The following is a 25,035-nucleotide window of genomic DNA, read 5'->3' as shown; positions in this document are numbered from 1 at the left end:
AATCTTGTAATGTTTTCTTATATTTTTGGGGGGTTTTTTGTTTTGAGGAGTTTTACATATTTGATAACTCTCAGTTATATATATAAAGATCTCTAGGTCTATAAAACTTGTGAGAAAATAGTGATTATTCTTATTTTGTTTTGTGGACGTAGGCACGTTGTCGAACCATATAAATCGTTGTAATTTGTGCAATTGAGTTATCTTTGCTATTTCATTTTTTCACAATGTACGGAACCCCCCCCCCCCCCCCCCAACCTCCACGACAAAGTAATTAATTGTACTAAGTAGTAATTAGACTAAATCTTAACTAATCCCACATTAATTATAGTGGTTAAGAAATCAAACCATACCAAATACCCACCTCCCACTTAAAGAATAATCTCTAATTTAATTATCCATTTGATTCCACTATTTAACCAATTACCATATGAGAGTTGGTAGACAGTTGTTTGTCCTTATGAAATTAAGTATAACATAGTGGGTGAGTTTGTCATCACCCTAAGTATACTAAATATTCTAAGTAAATGACTTAAAAATTTTCAAATAGAATAATGTTTTTTAGCTAGAAAGTCTTCATTCGGTCAATACTTGGCTGATGTGGTACGGACATCGATCCATAAATCTTTTTACTCGAGATATACAATTGTAATTCTTTATGAGGATGCGTAATTGTGTATCCTGAGGAAAAGATATATCGTTCCGTCTTCATGCCACATCAGCCAAGTATTTGACTGAGTACAGACTTTCTAGTTCAAAAATCAGCACTCTTTCAAATATGATTGAACTCTTTGCAACTCCTTGGACTTCCTCTCAAGTAAGATTCACCAAAGGACTTACTATTTATTTATAGTTGAGAAGGATTAATTACTTTTGGCCTTGTTTTCAATGTTCCTCGCTTGATATAGATTGCTGAACATTCCACCATTTATGTTATTGATTATGGAGATACCACCATTCTCCAAATAAATCCAATTTCATTTTTTGGTATATTAGTACACCTTATTCCAATGCATCCAATATGGATAAACAACTTAATCTAACACGGACCCTGGTTAACTGGTTTAACCAAAGTGGGCCCAAAGATCATGGGCCAGAATTAGTTCAACCCCTGAACAGCCTGTGCTAATTGGGCAAAAAAAATCTTGATCAAGCCCAGCCCAGATGGACTCACACGTAGTTTTCTAATTTCATGTTATACACCTGACAGGCCTATCTCCCAAGTCAGAGCCCACCTTAAACATGAATCGGATCAAATTAAGCCCAACCCAATAAATAAATGGGCCAATCAGCATTACCCAAACCCGGTCAACTCCAGAACCGGGCTAGGCCAACAACAACGTACGACCATTAATTGCACTAATTAGGGGAGCCAAATCAGTAGCAAATGGCATCTTGCACGTGGTATTGCGATCAATGACCAAAAGTGCCTATTAGCACTCTTTTGGGCCAACTGATCCTAGGAATTTTCAGGTGGATCGAACAAGAATCTTTTCTAATTGGTAATTTCTAGAGCTCGTATTTCCATATTTTCCTTCATGATCTATACCGTTGGGTTGTGAAGTACATTACATTTCAAATTTTTAAATGAAAAATGATGATTTAGGCCAAGCATTCAAGAGATGGGATGGAAAGAATGTGCAAGAACCTGAGCTATGAAATAAAAGTTATTTTAGATGGAGGAATACAAACATCCAATGCAAGTATGGGATGTTAGTGACCTCCAAAAAATCATTCTTTTTTCAATAGGACCCATTTGAAATGTCTTCTAATTATGAAAACAAGCAATTGATAGTTATGTTAAAGTTCAATTACATATTCGTATACAGCACAGGATCCCAAAAATATATATATTTATATAGATGTCATTAGCAAATGTTAATAGTCGCCATCAAGAATGTTGTCTCGTTCCTATTCATAGGAATGCTGTCTACATGGCACATTTGGATTGGAGAATATACACATTGGGCTGCGTACACGGCTTGGTTTTAAACTCCAATTGAAGCGTGCCACATAGACATCGTTCCTATTTTATAGGAACAGGACACCATATTGGATCCTGAGTCGTGTTAATAACACCATTGATATTCACTACAATCAGTCCAAAAGTAGCAAAAGTAAGAGTCCCAATTAGAAAGAAGATGAATTTGACAGTTCCAACAGAGAGGACGACCAAAAAATATGATAGGTGGAAGGTATTTGAATTAACGTGACACAGTTTTAGGCAGAAATTGAATAGAGAAACGAGATTCACCAGTCAATAACAATATTTTTTGGGATAAGGCTTCGATAATTAAGACAATGATGATGATATTAACAATGATTATATATTGAACTATAACAGAAGTTTAACTGAATTTCTACGATGAAACCCCAAAACCATCCTAAGCTTCTAAAATGAAATCAGAAGCCATTTCCAACTATATTTACCAAACCAAAAGATCCTTAAGCCTAGCCTCCATTGCTATTTTTTATCAGGGGTGAAAGAACAGAAGACCAGCTACAAAACAAAGATGTGAAATCCATAAAGAACTGAGAAACAAAGGAGTCCCCAAAAGCACCACTAACGCGAACTATGACGCTCTCGAAACCAACATTTCTGAATCTGTACAAACAATTCTTAAGGATATCAACTTCAGGGCAATTCAAACAGAGAAATTCAAGGAGATTTCTGTCTATATGTAATTAGGGGGTCAGAGAGAAATTACCCATCTGTCCTTGGAAGTAGCTCAGCTCGTCACCACTAGGGAAATCTAGGAGCAGGTGCAACGACATATCTGAAGAATAATCCATCTCATTTGAGCTAGATGAGTCTGACCCAACAACCATATTGTCCCCATCCGACCTCCAGCTCATACACTCCATGTCCTCATGTTGATCATTCTCCATGTAAGCATCTATAGTGGATATTTTAACTTCTGCACCCACCCCTGAGCCTAACTCGCATTTTGTTGACGAAGATGCTTGAGAGATGGGGCTCTGACTTGTCATGGTGTCTCGCCCGTTGAATCTTCGGAATGATTCGCCAATTTCAGAATTCCAAATCCGGAGGAAGTAGTCAGAATTGGGATTCCCAGATGATGGCGGTTTGGATTGGGATCCGAACAATAGTGATTCCTTTGATAACCGGGCTTCTGCCTCAAGCCTGACACTCTCCCATTGTGCCATATGGCGTGTTGAAGGTGCAGCAGATGATGCTGCTGACAGACCAGAGAAGGTGGAGGAGGGAGAGTGGGTGTGTGGGTCAAGACCCATGCAGCGGAGGCGCTTCTTTAAGTGGGTATTCCAGAAGTTTTTGATCTCATTGTCGGTTCTTCCTGGCAGTTGGGAAGCAATGGCGGCCCACCTGAAATCATGCGTAAGCTTTATTCATACAAGCAAACATTTCACAGCTTCCGCATGATTAAAAAGTCACCATGTGTCCTAATTGGGCATAAGCCTTACATTCGTAGCCAAATCCTATTTGTAATACTAATCAAGATTATCCATTTTTGTTGGTTTCAGGATTGGAGTCAAATGATGCTAATGAAAGCAACCGATGGTATTGATAAGAGTATATGATGTAATATATGTTAGAATTCTATGTCGTGTGGCCCAATTGACCTCACGGTTTTGTTGTTTTAGTTGCACAAGGATTCAATAAACATTATAGATATCAGTAAGAGACCTTGATGGATAGGAAATTTACTAAAAGAATAAAGCTAAGCCCTCAACCTTCATCTATAAAAAGGGGTCAGCGACGACCCCATATTGGAAGGTACGAATAGAAAGAACATATGTGTGAAAAACACATAAAGTAGAGAATTCATAAGAGTGATATCCATCAATCACTAATACCTAGCCAATCCATATAGAAAGAAGGGAGAAGGTGAGTATAGAAGAAAGGATCAATTTAATTGGGGTTTCAAAACTTTCGAGGAACACGTGGATAGAGAGACACACCTCCAACGTTTTTTAATCAACGATTTCACAATGGCACAAGGCAAGTACCCTTAACTCGTTTTACATGGAATGAATAGTATGTTTAAGATATGTGACAGATTAGATCCTATTGGGAAAAATCAAAGCATATTAAGGTTATGTTTCAGGATTTTGAATGCGTAAAATATAACAATATAATGATACGTGTTCTGAGATGTCTAGCATTTCTAAGTTTGGCTTGGGTTTGCAGATGCTAATTCAAAAGTAAAAGGGGCCCTTTCCTGGCGTAGGGTTAAGTATGCAATTTGCCGAACCACTTGAATCCTTGTGTTCTCTGTATTTGTTTTGATTTATTTGTGGCTCATGTTTCGCTTCCACACAACAACATATGAGTATACAGAATCCACATTCAGTTTATCTCCTCACCAATGGCAAGTTGTGATGAATGAAAGGTTGTGGTAGAGCTTAAGAATGATATTGAGAAAATTAGTATTATTAGATACTTAGAAAGTTAATATTATCAGTTAGGATTTTTTAAACTAGGAAAGTCAATTTTAGATATCATTTTCTTTTATATTTTGGCTCTAGTAATTTTCTATATAAACTAGCCAAGTTGTTGTGATTTGCAGAGCCTGATGGTACCAATTAATAAAGAGGTATATTTTCTTGGGGTATATATTTATCTTTTTCCCAATGGTATTTTTGTAATTTCACTAATATTATGCAAAACCCTAATTATGTTTTATTGGGGATATATATGTTTATCTTCTTTTTTTTGGGTGAAAGGGTGTAATCTGTAACTGCAAGTTTTCTCTTCATAGTGAAATCGATGTGGTCCATGGACGTACCTCAATCTTAAGGGAACCATGTAAAATTTGTGTTACTCTGTGTGATTGCATCTTGTTTCTCTGTTCTTCGTTCTCAATTATTTCCGTTTTTCTTGACACAAGTGTTCTTATAATGACATCCAAGAACGTAGCAGATGCAACTCATAAGTCAAGTAATGATTGATTAGAATCTTCTAACACTACACCATCTACAAGCAATAAAAAAAAAAATTGCCAAAGAGTGATTAACATCCATGCATGGTGGTACTCAATCAAATAAAATTTAATGTGCAATACCTTTTCCAAACCATTGTTTCATCTATGGATTAATCTTTTCTTATGTAAGAATAGATGATAATTGTGTCTCTCACACAAATACAGACTATTAGGGATGACTGTAAGGGGAGTAAGTGTGGCCTCAAATGAATTATAGTCTGAAAATATGAGTAAATGCAAGCAGAGTACCTGTTGCCGAGAATGCCGTGCAGCTGGATAATAGTCTTCTCTTCTTCCAAAGTAAAGGGACCACGTTTTATGTCTGGTCGTAGATAGTTCGTCCAGCGAAGTCTACAGCTCTTTCCACAACGAAGCAGACCTTAAAAAGCCACAAAATACCCATAATTAGAATAATGGACTCTTTTACATTACATTTTACATTTTACATTTTATCTTTAAAAAAATAATAATAATTAAAAAAAGACTCTTTTACATTTTACTACTTCTATTCAATTAAAACCCTGTGACTTAAGGCTTCGCTAAGATGTAGGAGTGCAACTTGGTTTGATTTGAGGTCAAATTGAAACGAACCAATATAGGTCAGTTCCACTAAATAAAAATTAAAATTGAACCAAATTCTATTGGAATCAAACAAAATTAAAGTCAGCTTGATTTAGTTATACTCTTTAGACTGCTAATATTTTTTAATGAAAAAATAAATCTAAAATTTCATACAATAATCAATAATCTTTCCATAAAAAGTCACTAATTTATTTTCTAACTCCTAAAATAATTCATAATAATTATTATATACATATATATTTATTTATTTATTTATTTTTTTTTTTGATATAGGGATTCGGTTCTCGGTTTGTTTCGGTTCTATACAAGTTTAATCCAATAATCGAACCAAATTAATTGGATCTTCATTTTTGTAACCCGGAACTAAATCAACCCAAAACTATCGGTTTGGATCGGTTCTCGGTTTGAACCGGACCAAGTTGCACCCCTACTAAAAAGAACATATAAAGCTTTCATTTTGGGACGCGTTATTGACACCCTTTTTTTTACTTGTCACACCCAATAATGTGTAAATATGTAAATACTTTTTTTTTTATTGTATTGTTTTTATTGCATACACTCACCGAACAAACGCAAATTTTCCTTTCTACCAATTCAAAGTATATTAAATCCTATCAAAGTTCAATCAAATTCACATAATCGAACAATTTTTTTTTTAGACATCAAAAATTGCGTTTTGCTTCAGTTGTGGGAGTCATTGTTCACTAAAATCTGATTTTTATCATTATTTAGTATAAGTATTTTGATTGATGGAGGTGTGTTTTTATCATTTATTTTTATCAGTCTTTTGTTCTTGGAATTGTTCTTAATCGTTTTGCAAATGAATCATGAGCATTAATTCCTCAAGGGTCACCCGCAAGGACGCACCCTCACTTACCTAGTGTGTGGTTAATGGACTGTGCACACAGTCGATCCTCTGTCTAAGGAAAATACCCAGTTATCCAAAAAAAAAAAAAAAAATAGTTAAAAAAAATTTTGGTGGGTGAAACTAGTACATAACTACTATTTGTTGCATAAAGCCACAAGGACGGTGGGTAAAACGAGTAAGTGGGTGTGAATAGCACTCCCCTTTCATTTTCCAGACGAATGTCATGAATTTCTCGCCTATTTATTTAATTATCAGAAAACAACAGAAGAATACTCTTATTGGTTGGACACTTGATCATTAAACACTAAAAAGAAACAAAACAAATAAAACACTGTTTCCCAAAAGATCAGTACAGGTTTTCGAGGGATCTGTAGTAAGGGAAATCCCTAAGATTTGTTTCCATCTCAACCGTACGTTTGATGTTCTGCCTCAAACATCGTTGAGGCTGTTCTGGCTAACATTTTGCTTTCATTAGCGCGTAACATCTGAACCACTTGTTAGATGGAGAATCTCAAACCTCGTTTGTGGTTACTAAAGTGAGCCATGTCCGACGACTCGAACGACTCCATGTCAATACCACAAACGACTCAACAGAGACCGAGTTAATTATGAAAATGTTTCTTCATTAACACATTAAAACATCAACAACAAGCAGTAAAAAAAAAAAAAAAAAAAGATTTAAGCTCGATCCTTTTAAAAATAGTTCAAAAAATGGTGTTTGCAAGTGAAGAAAAGGATCTGATCGAGAAGCTTAATTAAAAGTTCAACTTGTTTGTTAATGGCGGGAAAAGAGAGACAAATATCGAACCTGCAAGCTTAGGTAGATGTCGCCAGCTTACATGTCCATTCTTCTTAATGTATTCGACGAGGATCTCGTCTTCTTCTGGAGTCCAAGGTCCTTTCTTCAGTCCTTGCTTATCACAACAAGGTGTTCTTCCCATCTTCCTTCACTCTCAAATGAAGCACCAACAGAGAGATAGAGATCAAAAGTTCCAACTTTATAACAGAGACAGAGAGAGACGAAAAGATCGATCTACGAATCGAACGATCTTTTTCGATTAATCAAACCTTTAAATGCTTCTATTTATCTACTTAAATCAAACTGAGTGATTTAAGTACTTTGCAGACTTCTTGATGTGAAAAGGAGCAAAAAACTGGAAGAATAATTAGAGAAAAAACCAGAAAAAAAAATGGAAATGTTAGGGAGATTTTTGAGAAACGTACAAAAGAAAGACGGGCAGACTTGCAGGAATTGCAGAGAAGATAGAATCCAATGCATTAATGGCGGATTCTTACCGTCAGAGTAGGATTAAAGAGAACCATTAATGCTTGGCACCATAGTTACAGACTTCTTATCGGCCATGAAAATGGCGATTTTGTCTTCCAATGTCCGCTCCCTCTTTCTTCAAGGTTGTTGGAAAAAAAAAAAAAAAAATTAGGGCGAAATTTTCCAGAAAACTCAGACGTGAAGTTCTCTATGTTTCCGTTTTGGGTTTCTGTTTCTACAAAGAAGCAAAAATGGTGCGAAAATTTGAGTTTTTATAAAGTAGAATTAATTAAATGATGTCAAACTTTGTCATGCAAAAGTAATACGAATTTACGAAAATACCCGTATTTTTTCGTGAAAGTTACGAAATTGGTCTTCTGTTTTCTTTTAGAAAGAAATTTTGAAAATGGTCAAAGTGGGTGCTACTCATGTCATCATTGCTTGGAACGTAAATCACAGAGTGTAATAAAATAGAAACCAACAGGACGGTTGAGATATTTAAAAAAGCCAAAAATGAATGAGGCTGGATTACCATTTCGTGAGCTGAAACTGAGTTATTTACTATTTCGATTAACTGTTTTTAATTAACAAAATGTGAATGAGCATGTTTTCGTTAAAAAAAATTGAGAATGGTAATAAATTTAGAACTCGACGGTTTTAAAGTACTATTTCGTAAGATTAAGTGACAAACTTGTAAATTATCACTTTAAACCTGTGAAATAATCACTTTAAAACCTTTAAATTCATGATTGTTCACTTTCTGATAATTAAAATGAACAGTGAGTTGGAATTGTAAATTCATCAAAAATTGATCATTTAATAATTTGTTAAAGATTAAAAAAAAATTAGCGATCTAACTTTCTTGAAAATTATAGGCACCTCAAGTCTTTACTGTTTAAAATTAATTTGACTAGAATTGAGTTTTTACCCACTTACAAATGGACTTAAGTATTCATTGGTATTTCATTACATGTAATTTCAACCATAAAAATTGATAAATAATTTTTTTCTTTGAAAGGTAAAAAATATGTAAAGAAATTGGAAATAATTGTTAAACAGTCAAATGTAAAACCATCATATTAGATGGTATATTCCACATGTACGATAGATAGATGAGGCATAATATCATATAATGGAGTCATTCTCCAACGACGAGATTGTATGGTGTTTAAACTTTGTTGTGTATGGTCCAATGGGGCCAACTCATGCAGATTTAACTTTCAGGATCTCACAAAATCAGGAACACACAGTACTACGAATAGATTTTTTTTTAAAAGAGTGCGATAAACATTGAAATGTACATCAAGAGGGGACATTTCTGATGTGTACGTGTGTCAAAATCATAAATGTTTTTAAAACATAAGTTCCATGTTTGAGAAATTAGTTTAATTTTCTATTGATAATTTTTTTGAGACTTTCTTGATCATTCATTTATTTTTCTTGTTAGGGGAGCTACGTTACCATTTTTCAGGGATGATAAAAAAAATTACCTCCTTTGTTGGGTTAGTTTAGCTGCAAATATTTTAGGGAATACTATGCTGAATGAGTCAAAATACCTGCTTTGAATCCTGATTTGATGCAATGTGGTATCCTATCGTTCATTTGATAGGAGTTATGACCCAGCTGAAATATGTTAACCTAACCACCAATCAGATCAGCTATAGATTGACTGTTTAAAAATGGGCCCTACCACAAGCTGTGTGCACCATCGATTTCCCTATCATTCTACTTCATATAGTAGAAAGTATTTGATACTGCTGCACCACATCAAGTTCGTCGTTTTTATTTCATCAACCATTAAATGGGTAACATTTAATGATCGTTCAGCTACCTTGTATCGCTCAATAGGTCAAGGGCAAATGGGGACAGTGGAAGCCATTTAATAATAATAATATAATAATTTACAGAAGAGGACAATATTAAATAGGATGATTGGACACAAGACAGACGCATGTACAGTACAGTGGGGTTCAAAATATCAGTGCATGAAGTAGGCACATTTATCCCACAACGCCTCAACTAACTACTACGTTGGAACTGTGCATGTTGGTGGGTGTCTCAACTCTCGAGTAGTTGTTGGTTGCTTTGTGAGAAATTTCTGCACTCGTACTCGTTTAAATAGAACCATTTAATATGTTTGTACTTTAACACGGCACATAGTTTGAATTGAAAATTTGTCAACGAAGCTCTCATATTTATGGAGGGAAAAAAAAAAATAAAGAGAGAAACAAGAGAATTGAGATAAGGTTTCTCAAAACGGAAATACCAGATCAATTCGGAAAAAAAGAAATAAACAAGTGGGAATATGAGTTACTTCACACAATCATTTTGTTTCTGCCACGCAAAACTAAGACATTTATTTTTATTGTCAGAACGCAAGCGTGGTCAGAGGTCCACAATCCTCATATGGATATACAGAGACTTTATTACCTAAGAAACTCTGACCATACGTTTGGGGGGGAGGACCATTCTGATATAAACGTTCAAACTAAAAGAAGATCCCAAAGATTAGGATCCCATCCCAGAAGACATCATTGGACAAAGGTATCAGGATGCTTAAGCAAAATATCGTGATCTCAACCAAGTTCAGACCAGAACAAAACAAATTGAATGTTTCAGATTTTTTCAATTATCATAATTTTTTATTTTTCACTTCTTTTTTAGGAAAAAAAATTGAATTGAAATGGGATCTTAAATCTTAGGTGCCAAAAGATGTCATAGAGTGAATGATGCAGTTGACTGCTAAACTAAGCATAATTTCCTTGCCTTATCCCAAAGATTTTGGGTCGGCTAAACTTCCACGTTATTTACCTACTTTCACAACATCCCTCAATGTTCTAATCTCCTCAAAACATTGTGGGCTAGTCATGCGTTGTGAAAATACTAAGGCCGATGAGAATCCTTGATAATATAAAATCAGCCATACAACACTTCAAAAAGCTTAAACACCACAACATTAGATAAAGTAAAATATATTTATATATAAAATATCTCATTTTTGGAAACTAAATCTGCCTGGTGCAAATAAAATTTGGATGGAAGACGACAAAGAGAAAGTAAAATTAAACCAACAGAATAAATCCAACTCTCTATCAAATCATTCTAAAGTATCTTCTCATGACCATAAAGGTTTCAGCATTATGAAAATCTACACACACTAGCAGTATGAAGTAGAAAAGGTCACACCAAGTGGATCAAGTAGAGAGTTCCACAAAATCAACTTGATTCCCAAAATGCCTCTCCATCTCAGAATTAGATGCTTTCAAGGATGACACAGCTTAGTAGGCACTAGACAAAGACATCAAAGAGAATAAGATATTGATTACTAAGAACAACTAATAAGAAACACAACATGAAGGTCAATACAAAATCATGAGTCAGAAATAGCTTAGAGAAGCCAAACATGTTGATACAATTTGTTGATAAAAAGCAGAAGATAAGGAAAGCATATCAAGATATATCATCACACCAATTAGAATATATAGCATAAAAAATCACCACCATCCAAAACTATGTTACATGATTCAGCTAAGTTTGAATTTGGTTTCACAATTTGCCACTCTAGAGCAAGGAGCTTTTATCAAGGGTAGACAAATTTTAGATGGCGTTCTGATAGTTAATGAGTGTCTAGATTCTAGGATTAAAAATAAGGAAGAGGGGATGATAGGAAAAATTGATTTACAAATGGCTTATGACCATGTGAGCTGGGAGTCCTTAGAATATATGATGGGGAGGATGGGTTTTGGCTTGAGGTGGATAAGTTGGATAATGAAATGTGTTACAACGATATCGTACTCGATTCTTGTCAATGGAAGCCAAACGGGTTTTTTTAGAAGGTCAAGAGGTTTGAGGCAAGGGGATCCGTTATCTCCATTTTTGTATCTTATTGTTACTGAAGCTTTAGGGAGGTTGTTTAGAAGAGCGGTCGACTTAGGTAAACTCTCGGGGTTTAGGGTGAATGAAGGACCGTTGATCTCTCACCTTCAATTTGCCGATGATACCCTATTGTTTTTGGAGCATTCGAGGGATCAAATGAGGGTGCTCCGTGTGCTGTTGTGCTGTTTTGAGGCCATGTCAAGTTTACATGCTAACTTGCAAAAAAGTAAATTGTTCGGAGTAGGGGAGGTAGAGGATATTCATTTGATGGTCACAACTCTTGGTTGTGGGTATGATACTTTGCCCACTTCCTATTTGGGCTTACCGTTGGGAGCACCTTACAATAGTCCAAAATCTGGGATGACATGGTTGAGAAGCTGGAAAGAAGGTTGAGTACGTAAAAGGCCAATTATTTGTCGAAAGGAGGGAAAGTGACCTTGATAAAAAGCACATTAACGAGTATTCCAGTTTACTTTCTTTCTCTATTCACTCTTCCGAGGTCCGTCGAACTTAGATTGGAAAGGCTCATGAGGAACTTTCTGTGGAATGATAAGAACGGTAAGAAGAAGTATCATTTGGTTAGATGGAAGACGATTTGCATGCCCAAGAAGAATGGGGGTCTGGGCATTAGGGGTCTTAGATTAACCAATAAAGCGCTTCTAGGGAAGTGGCTTTGGAGGTTTGGTAAGGAGAGGGGTAGTTTGTGGAGGAAGGTGATTAAGGCTAAATACGGGGACAGGAGTCTAGATTGGTACAACGACGAGTCTAAAGTCTCGTATGGGTGTAGTGTTTGGAAAGGGATTTTGGAAGTTAGCAAGGATTTCAAGCAAGGGATTAGATTCAAAGCAGGCATGGGGGACAGAATCAGATTTTGGGAAGCTAATTGGTGCGACTCTTCATCTCTGGCGACTCAATTCCCATCCTTATACACTTGTTCTATTAAGAAGAACCGTTCAATTCAGCAGTGCTTGATTCGCAACGAGTCTGATCCTACTTGGGATTTGAGGTTCAGAAGAAATTTTAATGATTGGAAGCTAACTGAGGTTACATCTTTCCTTGATCTCCTGCATACATGTCACCTCAATGAAAGCGAACAGGATAGGTGGGAATGGACTAGAGCGAAGGATTCGAGATTCTCTGTAAGGTCATTCTATAAGTGGCTCACTCCTCTTGCTGAGCGAGCCATCCCAAGTTCTATCATTTGGTCAAGGTCAGTGCCCTCAAAAATCACTTCTTTGTTTGGTTGGCGTCCCTTGGTAGGATTCTTACAATGGATAACTTAATTATTCGGGGTTGGATCACTCCCAATTATTGTCCCCTTTGCTTATTGGAAAGGGAATCGGTTGATCATATTTTAATTCATTGTTCATTTTCTTATCAAATTTGGTCCAATTTCCTTGGTTTATTTCGTATTAATTGGGTTCTTCCTCGTAAGTTTTCTTCATTGTTGGATGAATGGACCAGTAATGTCTTCCACACCAGAAAATGTTACCTGTGGACTATGCTTCCTTCGACTATTGCTTGGGGGATTTAAATTGAGAGAAATAATAAGATGTTTAACGATAAGATCAGAAGCTCTCATGCAGGTTTTTTAGAGATCTTGGGTTTATTATACCTATGGTCTAAGCAAAACATAGAGTTTGCAGGGATTTCTTTTGATGATTTTATTTTTAGATGGGACTCTTTATGTAATTAGTGTTTTTGTTTGTTTATTTTCCTTGTTGTTCTGTTGAGGCCTTCTCGGCCTCCTTGTATTCAGTTCTCCTTTTTGCAATATATTATACTTATCAAAAAAAAATTTGCCACTCTAAAATGAACCCAGTTTGTAGAGGTAGTTTCATAGAGAGTATTTACGTACTTCACTGAAGCCTTAGAGAAGAAGACCTAGATCAAGGGGGCATGGCATTGGTTTGAAAACATGGGTATCTCTAATATTGAGCAAAATAAAAAACAGGGTATCTCTAATACATACCAAAACACAGTGTGCTAGGGGGGGCGGGTTATCTCTTACCTTGACCAAAATGCGGTGGTGGATTTGTTTGTGGGGAGGATCCAATATTTGACAAAAACAGGGTTGTAACAGGTTCATTGTCAGTATGAATCAAACCACAAACTGGTTTGCTTAGTACTGGTTTGCAGTTCGGAATATTAGGAACAGATCTCATAACTCATCCAAACTATTGGGATAAATAAAGACAATTTTTTCTATGAGTTGTGTTGCTTCAGCATCACTGGAACACATGACATAGGTAGTGAGTGCCAAAGCATCGTCAATGACCTCCAACGATAAACAGGGCAGTTGCACAAGTTTAATTTAATTCATGAAGAATGACTCAATCATCTCAGTGATCTTAAGACTAAAGAAATGAACCCACTAAGTGCTACAGGCACATTATATTAAGACGGATGTGCATTTCCAGTTTCAATTTTAAGACTGCTACCGACATAAATAGAAAAAGATGAAGATAAAAGAAGTTCAAATTGATGGAGTGTCTCAAGAAATCTAGTCTACACCAAAATCATGCATTATTATACTTCGAGTGCTATTTAGAGAGCATAGAAATCCAATCAGAAGAAATTAAAGGGCACAAGAAAGAAATGAAAAACTCCGAATATCTTAAATGCAATGTAAACTATTACAGGCAATAAAAATCACTTCAGTAGAATGAAAAACTTAGCCATAGCATATCCCAGGAAATATGGGGAAATCTCACACATAACAGTAACTAAAACCTCTAAAAAAAAATTTTTTTTTTTTTACAAAAAAAAAAAAGACACAAGAAAGATATGAAATCCTTAATCTAAAATGCATTACAGATTATTTCAGAGAATTAAAATATAGACGCAGCAATACGAAAAACGACCTTGGCCATAGCATATCCTAGGAAATAAGGGGAAATCCCACACAACTTAACAGAAACCAAAACCTCAAAAAATGTGAAATGGGCTTGGGTTAAAAGAGCAGATTAAAAATACATGTAACTTTATCTGTGCATGCCTAGAACTGAGGGGTCATGTTGAGTTTTGATACAACAAAAACAAAACAAAGTGGGCACAACATAGCGGTGATAGATGTTGGGCATTCATGTCCAACTGAAATAAATATTTAGCACGTATTGTTAGAAAATAAGGACTTACTTCACAGGCCGGTATGTACATGTAGCCAGATCTTTGCTTTTACTCACCATTGTTGAGAGCATGGAGAGAGTACAATCACAGGTCACCTGCAGTAAATAGCCTGGTCTATTTGTGGAGGAATTTGCTTTATTTCAGTCCCAAGTTCTTGCTCAATCCTATACCTGTTAGAAACCAAGAAATTATCATTCTTTGATCAATGAAATAAAGATAACTGCAAGAATCGGTTCTATATCTGTATACTTCACAATGTCACAGGAACCAAGATACATACAAGTTGAAGCGATCCTCATAAGTGATCAAGTTCACAGCTAGCCCCAGATGTCCAAATCTTCCTGATCGACCAACCTGTAAAAAAGAAACTTATATCCATCTGGAAATAAGTAGCTAGAGTGACCATATATAAAAATAGAATTTAACATACCCTGTGCAGATACGTTTCTGAGTTTCTAGGGAAATCAAAGTTTATAACAACATTGACTGCTTGAATGTCTATCCCTCTAGTGAACAGATCTGCCGAAGTAAAAAAAAAAAAAATTAAGAGATTAGCATCTGAAATGCATCTTCCAATTGTCTCTTAGGATTTGCTTCCAAAATACTAAAATAGCTACTTCATCCAAGAGACAGAAGTTAATATCACGTCCAAAAAGAGTAACCTCCCATTTTTTGTATTAAAAAAAAAAATGCATCTTTCTTCAAGAATAAGAACTGTCATTTGCCTGTAATTTTCCCTTGACAGCACCAAAAGTTGTGTTGCACTCAATTTTTTTATAGGAAAAGAAAAGCCTTTATAAATAAAGAAAAAGAAATACCATGAAGAGTGAGCCATTTCAAATCTGAAGTGGCTGTATTAAAAGTACAAGGAAACGGGAGCATGTCCAAGATTCCATGTAAAATTATGTTACAAGAATTAAAATACGCTATTTATATTTTTGAGTATTATACCACAAGGAAAAGAAAAGGATCTATTTTATTCAATGATTGTGTTCTTGGAACCAATGTGTTATGCAACTGATTGAGCTAAGGTGGTCTTAGAAGAATAAAAATGGTGATGTTGGTTAGAGAATGAGGAAGTTAGGATGTATAGATACAAGTAGCATCTTAGAGTTGAAAATTCCTGAAATCAAAACTTCACATATAGATTTTGTTGCCTCAATCGTGAAAGTTAACTTCCACGAATTAGCCATCTCAGACGCTGTGTCGTGTGCATGTGTTGGACACATGCCTACAAACTTTCTCAAACAAAAACTAGCCTATTCAAATATTCTGTTCCATCTATTATTTATGCATTGGTTAATATAATTTAAACGTATCAGATTGTTAAAAAAATTCTTTCTATGTTTTACACTTGATATGAGCTACAATATTTTGAAAATGTATTTCTCAACCATATCCATTACTTTTTGCATATAACGGTATTAAAGAGCCTCTTCGTGGCGGAAGAGGAAGCTAGCATCATACCTGTACAAACAAGATTCCTGCAAGCACCATTTCGGAAGTCATGAAAAACTCGGTTACGATGGTCTTGCAACATTTTAGCATGAATGTAGAAGCAAGAATAGCCAAGCTCCGTAATTTTCTTGGCCAATAGTTCCACCCGATTAACCGAGTTGCAAAATATGATCGACTGGTTGATTTGAAGCTGGAAATGAACCAATAAATGGATCAAATAAAGGGCCCATAAGCTCGTTATATATATATATATATATATATATATATATATATAGATGAACATGAAAAATGATACATCGCATATATCAGTTCAGGACAAACCTTAGAGAAAAGAGTGTTTAGGCAGTGGACTTTCTGTCTTTCTTCTACAAAAGCATAGTATTGTGTTATACCCTTGAGAGTAAGCTCGTCCATGAGATTAATGATGTACGGCTTTTGTAAATATCTATCTTTGAAATCCTTAACAGTTACAGGAAATGTTGCTGAAAACAACAAAAATTGCCGATTTGCAGGTAGAAAACGAATCAGCTGCTCAACCGAAGGTTGAAACTCTGGGGACAAGAGTTTGTCAGCCTGGGAAACACAAAGTGCACATGTTATCACTCTTGTAATGCTTACCTCGCAAGCCGTAATAAGAATTAAAGACAACCAGAATACCAAAGAGAAAACACAATCGCCTAAATTAATTACTTCCACCAAACATTATTTCAACAATTAATAAGAGATCTCACTAGGGATGGCGCAACTTCCAAAGAAAAAAAATGAGAGCTAAAATCGGACCGTAGATATTGTGAAATCACTGTCTGCAACTTGCACAAAACCCATTTCCTATGTTCTAATTCCCAAGTGACAAAAGCATATATTTGATGTATGTCTTCATAGATGGTATTTACTCTTAAACCTAAATTCTAACCATTTCTATTACTGAAAATGCTCAAAGGAATCTTACTGAAAAAGAAGCACTACTGTAAAACAGAGCAAAAACCCAGCCTTCCCCAGACTAACACGGAGGCATAAACAAATAATATAACACAACAAACATCAAACAGGAAGATCAATATTATAGCACATGCAAATCACACAGTTTCTCACATAAGCAACAACACTCACCACTTGTCAAACGAAGAAAAGAAATGAGCGGTCTCTCTAAATTGTCTTAATTAATTTACCAAAATAGAAAGATTTAGAGGAATTAATCATAGTTAAATCTATCAAGCTAGACAGATTTAGAGGAATTAAAATATCGTTACATCCTACCTCATCCATAACAAGCATCGAGCAATCTTTCAAGATGCAAACACCCTTTTTTGCAAGATCAAGTATTCTTCCAGGAGTCCCAACAAGTAAATGGACTGGCTGATATAAACGCATGATATCGTCCTTCAGACTGGTTCCCCGGTGGTGACCATGACTTGAATCTTCAAATGCTTCCCAAGTTCCTTACAGACTTGCGATGTCTGAAGTGCCAACTCTCGTGTTGGAACCAGTATAACAACTGCATTATACAAAAGGGATAATCAATGTTCAAATTGATGCCCCAAATAACAAGCAATTATTTCAAAATTTAGACATAATGGTGGCACATGTGATGCACGAGAAGTCAAATGCTACAGTTGCCCCGAACATAGTGGAAATTGTGAAAAACAATAACAATATTACAAATCAAACCGCTCATCCATCAAACCATTTAAATAGTAGTAGCCAAACAATTTGTGCTTTTTATCTTAGGAAATTAACCTCTCTATAGTGGCTACCTGAGTTTTAGCCTTGGAATTGATAATTAGGCTCCCCGAGCGTTGGTCGGCCACTTGAAATGCATAGATCCATAATTGGAAGGCAAGAGTGTGATAAATTTAGGGGTCCAACTCAAAACTAATTGGCAATGAGTAGAGAGGCCCACAATCTTATAAGGAGACGAGGCAATTTATGTCCAATGTGGGACTAAACTCAACACGGTCCCGCACGTGTGGACCGGACTGGGTCAAAGCACGTGGAGATATGAACTGGGTAACGTGGAGGAGAGAAGGCCGTCACTGATACCATGTAGAAACTGATCTAGGGTTTTAGAGAAGATAGAGAGAAAGAGAAGAGAAGAAATTCTAGAAAAAAATCAGATTGATTATTTCTCCTTGTGTATTGTTTATATACTTACACAAATAAATAGGAAGAGACAGAAAATGACATAACCATGAAAAGACTAAAATAAACATAGACTAAAATAACTAAACTAACTACTGTTAACAAAGTGTTCTAGGAATATTTTCATCCCTAATTAAAATGTTTAAATTGACCTTATATAACACATCAACTCCACATTAATCACATGCAAATCCTAAAGATTTTATTCTTTGAGCATATCTTAGGATTTTTGTTATTAAAAGGAAATAGCTTTCTCATAAATATATTTAAATTCCCAAAAATATCAACATGGTTGGGATTATATTACTTGGATACTTCAAAAGGAATGTCACATCCAAGGTTTCGAATCTCAAATCGAGGCAACATTTCGGTCAAGAGAAAAACCAAAGATTCTCAATTGAAACATTTTGACATTTAATGTTTCGATGTTGAAGTTCCACTTCAATTTTGACCAAAACCAGAGAATGTACAGCTGACCATTCCAAAAAAGCACAAAATTTTGAATCATGGTCTTATCCATGTGGGATACTTCAATTAAGTGTAAAACCTATATTCATGCCATATCAAGGCTATATCCATGGTGTATCCAGGTAACATAGTACAAGATAGCTTTCAGCTCTCCAATGGACCCTTATTTTGAACAAATTATATGCATAGTAATCTTAAAAGGTCATTACCGATCCAAAAAAATCTTAAAATGTTATATAAAACTTTCAAAAAATGCATTTATTTTTGGAACCAAAAGAAATTAGTAAAGAGCTATTTTTTTTCTAAGTATTATAATATTAGAAAAGGACGAAGAAGAAAAGGAAGTTGAGGTGGTCCCCAAGGGTACAAAAAAAACAAACAAAAAGAAAGAAGCACAAAACCTAAACAAACTAAAAGAAGATACAACAAAACCCGCCCAATGACATCACAAACCACAAAGCTCTTCCCACTTGAAGACTAAGTCCTCGAAAAAAACACCCTCAAAGTCTTTTGCTCAACTTGCACCAAAAGAAAAGCAAACACAAGATTTCCAAAATTACATCATAAGCTTTCTACATCCCTAGATGGTCCTTTTGTTTCTCTCTTTCCAAAGCCTCCAACATATAGCAAAGGGGAGAATGGATCAACGATGCCTTTTCTTGCATGAGAAAACATTAAGGCTCCAACCCAAGAACAAAGAACGGACCAAATTTGGGAAAACACAGTCAATTTGGAAGAGGCAAAGAAAGTGACTCTAGATATTCACACCAAAAGGACAATGAAGTAAAATATGACTCCCCAATTCACAGCTTGCCCTGCACAAATAGTAAAAATCTGGCATAGGCAAACCCCTTTATATTAGGATGTCATTAAGATTTTACTAGCGAAGCCAACCGTAATGATTCATTCTTTCTGGTTGGTTGGGATCATAATCAAATTAATGCAATATAAACTGTAAATAGAAAAATAATAATTTTATCATTTCATGTAATCAAATTTAGATTATAATATAAGGGTAAATGCAAGGTCCAATTATGAAATAAAAAACATTTTGTCCTGTAGTTATCTTAATTCCTTTCTTTCATAGGCGAGCACGTTACTACTAGTAGTTAGAGAGGTTGTCATATGGTCATAAGCTACACCAACTTAGCAAGTTGGGACAATCTTAAAAGAAATCAGTTATTAGTTAATTGTTAAATCGTTGATCGATGGTATCAATTCATACAGGTAGCACATTAAGAAATCTATTTATGGCACTGACTATTTTAGCAACATATTATTAGGATTAATGGGCAAGATTTCAAAAAATCATTGTTTCATATAGTTTTTGAAGAAATAAATATACAGAATGGCAGTTGGTCACTAATGAAGGTAAGTTAATGGTATTATTCTTTTTGTACGGAATAGATCATTCTGCCCAAACCTTAGTAACCAAAAATTCTAGGTAGCAGCTTTATGTTCGGAGTAGGAGCATCATCAAAAACTATAAAATGAACTATTTATGATCAGAAGTGGGAGCAAGAGCAGCACCATAGGCAGAAGATTCTTGCTACTGCGACCAAGTCAAGAAAACTTTGGAAGCCGGGTGTGCTTGGGTGGATAGTTAGTTCCATTCTAGTCCAAGAAAAGAGTATACCAACAGCTTTTCTCGTGGAAGAATGAAGACAAGAAGCTAACTTAGGAAATATCCTTAACCTTTGCAGCCAAAAATGCCCTTATGGTAGAAAACAGAACCTAAGCAGAAATCAAAATAAAAAATATAAAAAAAAAATGTATATTCCCCATTCCATTTTTAGCTCCAGAAAGAAAGAATATCACTTCCAGTTGAAGCAATTAGAACACTTGTTCCAGATGACAGCAGATACTACCAAGCACTTTATCATACACGTCTAATTCTATGCAACTATCTCAATATTTCTTACTGACTAAATGAGCTCTACATAAGCAATGGCAACGAGATAGTGAAGATCAGAACCTTGAATGACATTGTTATCTTGATCAATTCTTTCTAATGCAGGAATGCAAAATGCAGCAGTCTTCCCTGTCCCATTTTTAGCTCTAGCAAGAATATCACTTCCAGTTAGAGCAATTGGAATGCTTTCTTCCTGGATGGGAGATGGTCTTTCAAACCCCTTCTCATATATTCCCATAAGCAACTCACGTTTCAGAAAATAGTCCTCAAATTCATTCCTTTTGTGGCAGTCACATCCTGGAAAGAAAGCAGAAAATATTAAATCAGGACATGTATACTAAAAAGGGGTATAAAATGCCGCCCCAACTCCATAAATAAGGTCCAAGTACAATGGAAATTCCATGACTCAGATATACTTCGTCATTTGAATCAAACTCAGTGAAATAAATAATTAGAACATAAAATCAAGGGCCCTCCAAAATAGATTTTTCATACTTATCATCATCCTCAAACAAAAAACAATCCAAAATTTCTAATCCAATCAAATGTGCACATCAAGTTAATGTGAACTTACAATCCATTCCACTTTTCACAGGGCTACAAAATGTCAGAATGGGACAACTTTCATGAGGAAGACTTCCATGGAGAGGAAATCATCATCACCAAAAAAACAGGCCTTCTTCATGTGAGCTCCTCATGCACACATCAAAATCCATGTCAGAAATTCTGAGCCTATCAAAGGTGCACCCAAGTAACATGAAACAGACAATCCAAAACTTTCCAATTTGTAACCCATTCTTCATAGGGTAGAGATGTCAGAATGGGCCGAGTTTTTGTGAGAAAGATATCTCTGGAGAGAACCATCCTCGCCAAAAATATCCACTCAAATCCATGTGGGCTCCACATCCACACATCAAAATCCATGTCAAGATAAGCCACGTTAGAAATTCATGAACCTTTGATCTTTAGGCCAGTCTAGGTCAAACTTGTAAGTCAAGGCTGTGTACATTGCCGTGTCAGCTACGGAGCTCAACCTTCCCCACCCCCAACCAAAAAAAAAACAACCATTATAATTTCCTGAGAGCTGGTGAAATAAGCAAGTGGATATTTCTTTTTTTTATATAAGATATCATTTCAAAAACACAAAAAGAATCTGGGTTTCCAGACTGGCTGTGTCAGTAGCAGGGTGCAAAGCAAGAAGAAAATAATCATTTAACTAGGCTAAAAGTGTAGTTTGTCTCTGAGTGTCCCAGCCAAGACACCTTGGTTTTAGGGGTTCAGAGGTTCCCTCACTCGCTCAAAAGGATGTTTAGTTTAATGTGGAGGATATAGGGTACCATAATGCTTCATGAGTTGTGGATCTATTTTAGTTGGATAAATAATAAACCTCTCCAACTCATCGCTAGAATTGTTTTCCACCTTTATTTGCCCAAATAAGTACCACATAAGTTCTTTGATAATGTTAATTGATCAGATGCCACTGTTGAAAGATTCATAACTTCAATTTCATGAATATAAAGTCATGCACATAAAGTAAGAGTACCATTTGGACATACCTCTGTCCTGTAGCGTGTATCACTTGGTGGTATTTTTAGCTGTGCCTTCCAATCTTGAGAACTAAAAGAGAACAAGAGGGAAAAAATAAAGAAAAAAAATGAGATCGGTTGAAAGCTTGTAGATGGTACTGGTGATGAGAAAAGGTTAAAATACATGACAATGTAATTACTCTATCTTCATCTACCAAAAAATTTAAATATTCTCTTTTGGAAGCTGGCATGGGCTGCGCAACACAACAAAAGAACAAGCCTTCCATGTTCCTTATGTGCCTTCATAACATTACACAGAGAGACTCAAAAAGAAATAGGGAAAAGTTTTTAATGAGATTGTTCTTTGTAATCACAAGGATGTGGGCCTTCACCCATCCATCAATGCACAAGATCAATAGGCGAGTCTCTCTGACTTACCAGGTTTTGAAATTTTTTTTTTTTATTATTTGTATAAAATATAAATCTAAGAATTTTTCCTACACAAAACTTCAATTTTTCACCTCTGTTGTCTTTCTTGTTCTTTTTTTTCCTTAATCACCTAGAATATGATTTCCATTTAATATATATTTACCAGAGTGGCAATCACGCAACATTGGCATATCACATCATCTTAAATTTAAATTTGTCGTCAATTATCAAAAATCCTAATGTCTCAAAATAAAATCCTATCTATTTTTTGTCTATTAAGTTTCAATTATCAACACATTAATTATCACACGGATGCATCCAATCTAACATTTTGAGATCACCATATCAAACCTCTGAGCTTACTTCATGCCCATTTTGTTCTGAACTTAAAATGGTTTTAGTCCAGTTCCACTCTTCTGAATTTCCACTAATTCTGGGCACAAATTTTCACAAAAGCAATTTCAACCAACAAATGCTAGCTCAACATATACAAAACTTTTAACTCAGTTTTCATCTGAAAAAGGGCTTTTCTCTTCTCTTTCCAATAAAATTAACTTTTTTTCACATTTATACTAAACAACCCAATAGAGATCTAAACTCCCAAAAAAACATGAATAATAACAAACAGAACAGAGAACAAAGAAACGTTGCAACACTAGAAACCCTACCTCGAATCAACGGTCGTAGATTCCGACTGTACTGTTTTCTCAACTTCATTTGCATTGGAATCAATCCCTATTGGATTCCTTCTCAGCCATTGTTGCTGCTGTTGGTGATGAGTCTGCTGCTGCTGTTGCTGTTGCAGCTGCACAGGATTCCTCTGCACGTATTGATGTTGAGGGTTCCTGGGTTGAAAATTAGGGTTTGAATTAACATATCCCCCACGACTGTTACCGATGCCAGGAGGATACCTACCTCTCGTATTCATCAGAACGATTGGTCAAACCAAATGAAAAGTTTCGATTTTAGCAAAACGAAGATAAATACACGGATATACAAAATCACGGACTCTCAATAAATTAGAGAAGAAAGATTGGATCAGAGAAAAAATGAGGAAAAATCACTTTTTTCGCTCTGTTAAAATCTTTCACGCCCAAATCGTAAAGAAATACAGAAAATAAAGTGAATCAAGAACTAATATAGAGAAAAGGAGACGAGAATGATTGGAGAAAGATTCGGTTTCACAAGATCTGAAGAGCAGAAAAAGATTATAGATTTCTTAGGTGAGTGAGTGAGGATCTAATTTGGTGCCCTAGTTACATAGAGAGGCAAAGTTCAGGAAAGAGGGGTCTTTTTTTTTCTTTGGGAAAGGTTATTAATTCTTATAGGGCATCATCGATTACTGATGGTGAATAATGGTTTAAATTGCCAAAAAGTACCATGTTTTTATCATAATGTTTAAAACGTCTCTAAACTTTATTTATTTACATAAACCCCATTTCTACTGTTTTAATTTAGAGAAACCTCCCTTCTTCTTTTAAGAGCAAATGTCGCTTCCATGACGCGTGTCAAAACGTCAGTCCGCTGGACGTTAGCCGATACTTTGAACACGTTTCATTGGGAAATGCAATAGTAAGGACTGAATATAATCTTGGAAAATTACTTAAAAGAATTTGGTGGAAGGATTTCTTTCTGATTAGTCCTTCCGTTTTGGGGCTTCTCTTAACAGTTCAGTTAGTAAAAATATTATTTCTAATCAACCCTTGAACCTCACTCCCCACATGTCTCTTGATTGAAGCTCTGAATGTGCCCTAATTGTTCAAACACATCATCTTCGTAGTAATAAAAAATTTGAATTTTCAGCGTCTCAATCAAATTTCAAAAACTCCATCCCGATGTAAAAGATTTGAGAAGGAAGAATAAATCATTTTCAATATTTTAAAGACGTATGTAAAAATAAATTTTTTTTATTTTGTTTTTTGATGAAATTTGGTCAAAGATGATTTTTTTGGTTTGAATTCATCAAAACAAATCATTATATTGGTATTATGTAAAACCCTAATTATATATATATATTTTTAATATTTTATTTTTCAGTGAAAGAATATACCTCAAATCTTGAAAGAATCATGTAAAATCTTTGTGTTCGTAGGTGTGTGTGGTTGCATTTTACTTTTTTTCCTTTTTCTTCTTTATTACTCCAATTTTTCTTATGGACTTAAGGTGCATTTTTTTAAACCTACAATTAACCAAATAAGTGTCCAGCACATAAGTAATACACATGGCAATGCAACCATGATGCATCAAGTGATTTCACCTATATTTAAAGCTTGATCTTTATTTTTAAGGGTGAGTTTTGTTTGTGCACACATTTCATAGTCAACATTTATGTCTTAATCATTGTGATTGATAGCATTTATCCTATTTCACCATTTAACTCTATCCTAACCCTTGTACAATACCTTGGCACAAGTTAGAAC

At 35.3% G+C, this 25,035-nt stretch overlaps 2 protein-coding genes across 3 annotated transcripts; both read right to left on the bottom strand.

Moving 5' to 3' along the window:
* Positions 1-2,305: 2,305 nt before the first annotated feature.
* LOC147389741 (transcription factor MYB17-like) lies at positions 2,306-8,058 on the bottom strand. Of its 2 annotated transcripts, none has more exons than XM_086419197.1 (5): positions 7,708-8,058; positions 7,220-7,356; positions 5,211-5,340; positions 2,706-3,343; positions 2,306-2,602 (listed from the first exon to the last, which is right to left on the bottom strand). In XM_086419197.1, the coding sequence occupies exons 2-5, from the start codon at positions 7,350-7,352 to the stop codon at positions 2,571-2,573; spliced, it is 933 nt and encodes a 310-aa protein (XP_086275323.1). In that variant the 5' UTR covers positions 7,353-7,356; positions 7,708-8,058; the 3' UTR covers positions 2,306-2,570. The 2 variants fall into 2 exon arrangements, with proteins under 2 accessions (XP_086275323.1, XP_086275322.1); XM_086419196.1 differs by having other exon boundaries at positions 7,220-7,444; positions 7,708-8,057.
* Positions 8,059-10,634: 2,576 nt separating this feature from the next.
* Positions 10,635-23,941, bottom strand: LOC147389740 (DEAD-box ATP-dependent RNA helicase 8-like). The gene is given in 12 exon segments (XM_086419195.1): positions 10,635-10,966; positions 14,740-14,853; positions 14,964-15,037; positions 15,114-15,202; positions 16,151-16,331; positions 16,463-16,714; positions 17,399-17,538; positions 17,541-17,636; positions 20,724-20,939; positions 20,942-20,957; positions 22,217-22,277; positions 23,284-23,941. Coding segments are annotated over 11 exon segments (1,464 nt in total). The 5' UTR covers positions 23,544-23,941; the 3' UTR covers positions 10,635-10,966; positions 14,740-14,774.
* Positions 23,942-25,035: the final 1,094 nt, after the last annotated feature.

The sequence above is a fragment of the Akebia trifoliata genome, chromosome 12 (assembly GCF_017979445.1).
Source record: "Akebia trifoliata isolate Shusen 1 chromosome 12, ASM1797944v1, whole genome shotgun sequence".
Classification (NCBI taxonomy): Eukaryota; Viridiplantae; Streptophyta; class Magnoliopsida; order Ranunculales; family Lardizabalaceae; genus Akebia; species Akebia trifoliata.
Note: the sequence above shows the minus strand (reverse complement) of the source record. Positions and strands in the feature narration are given on the sequence as shown.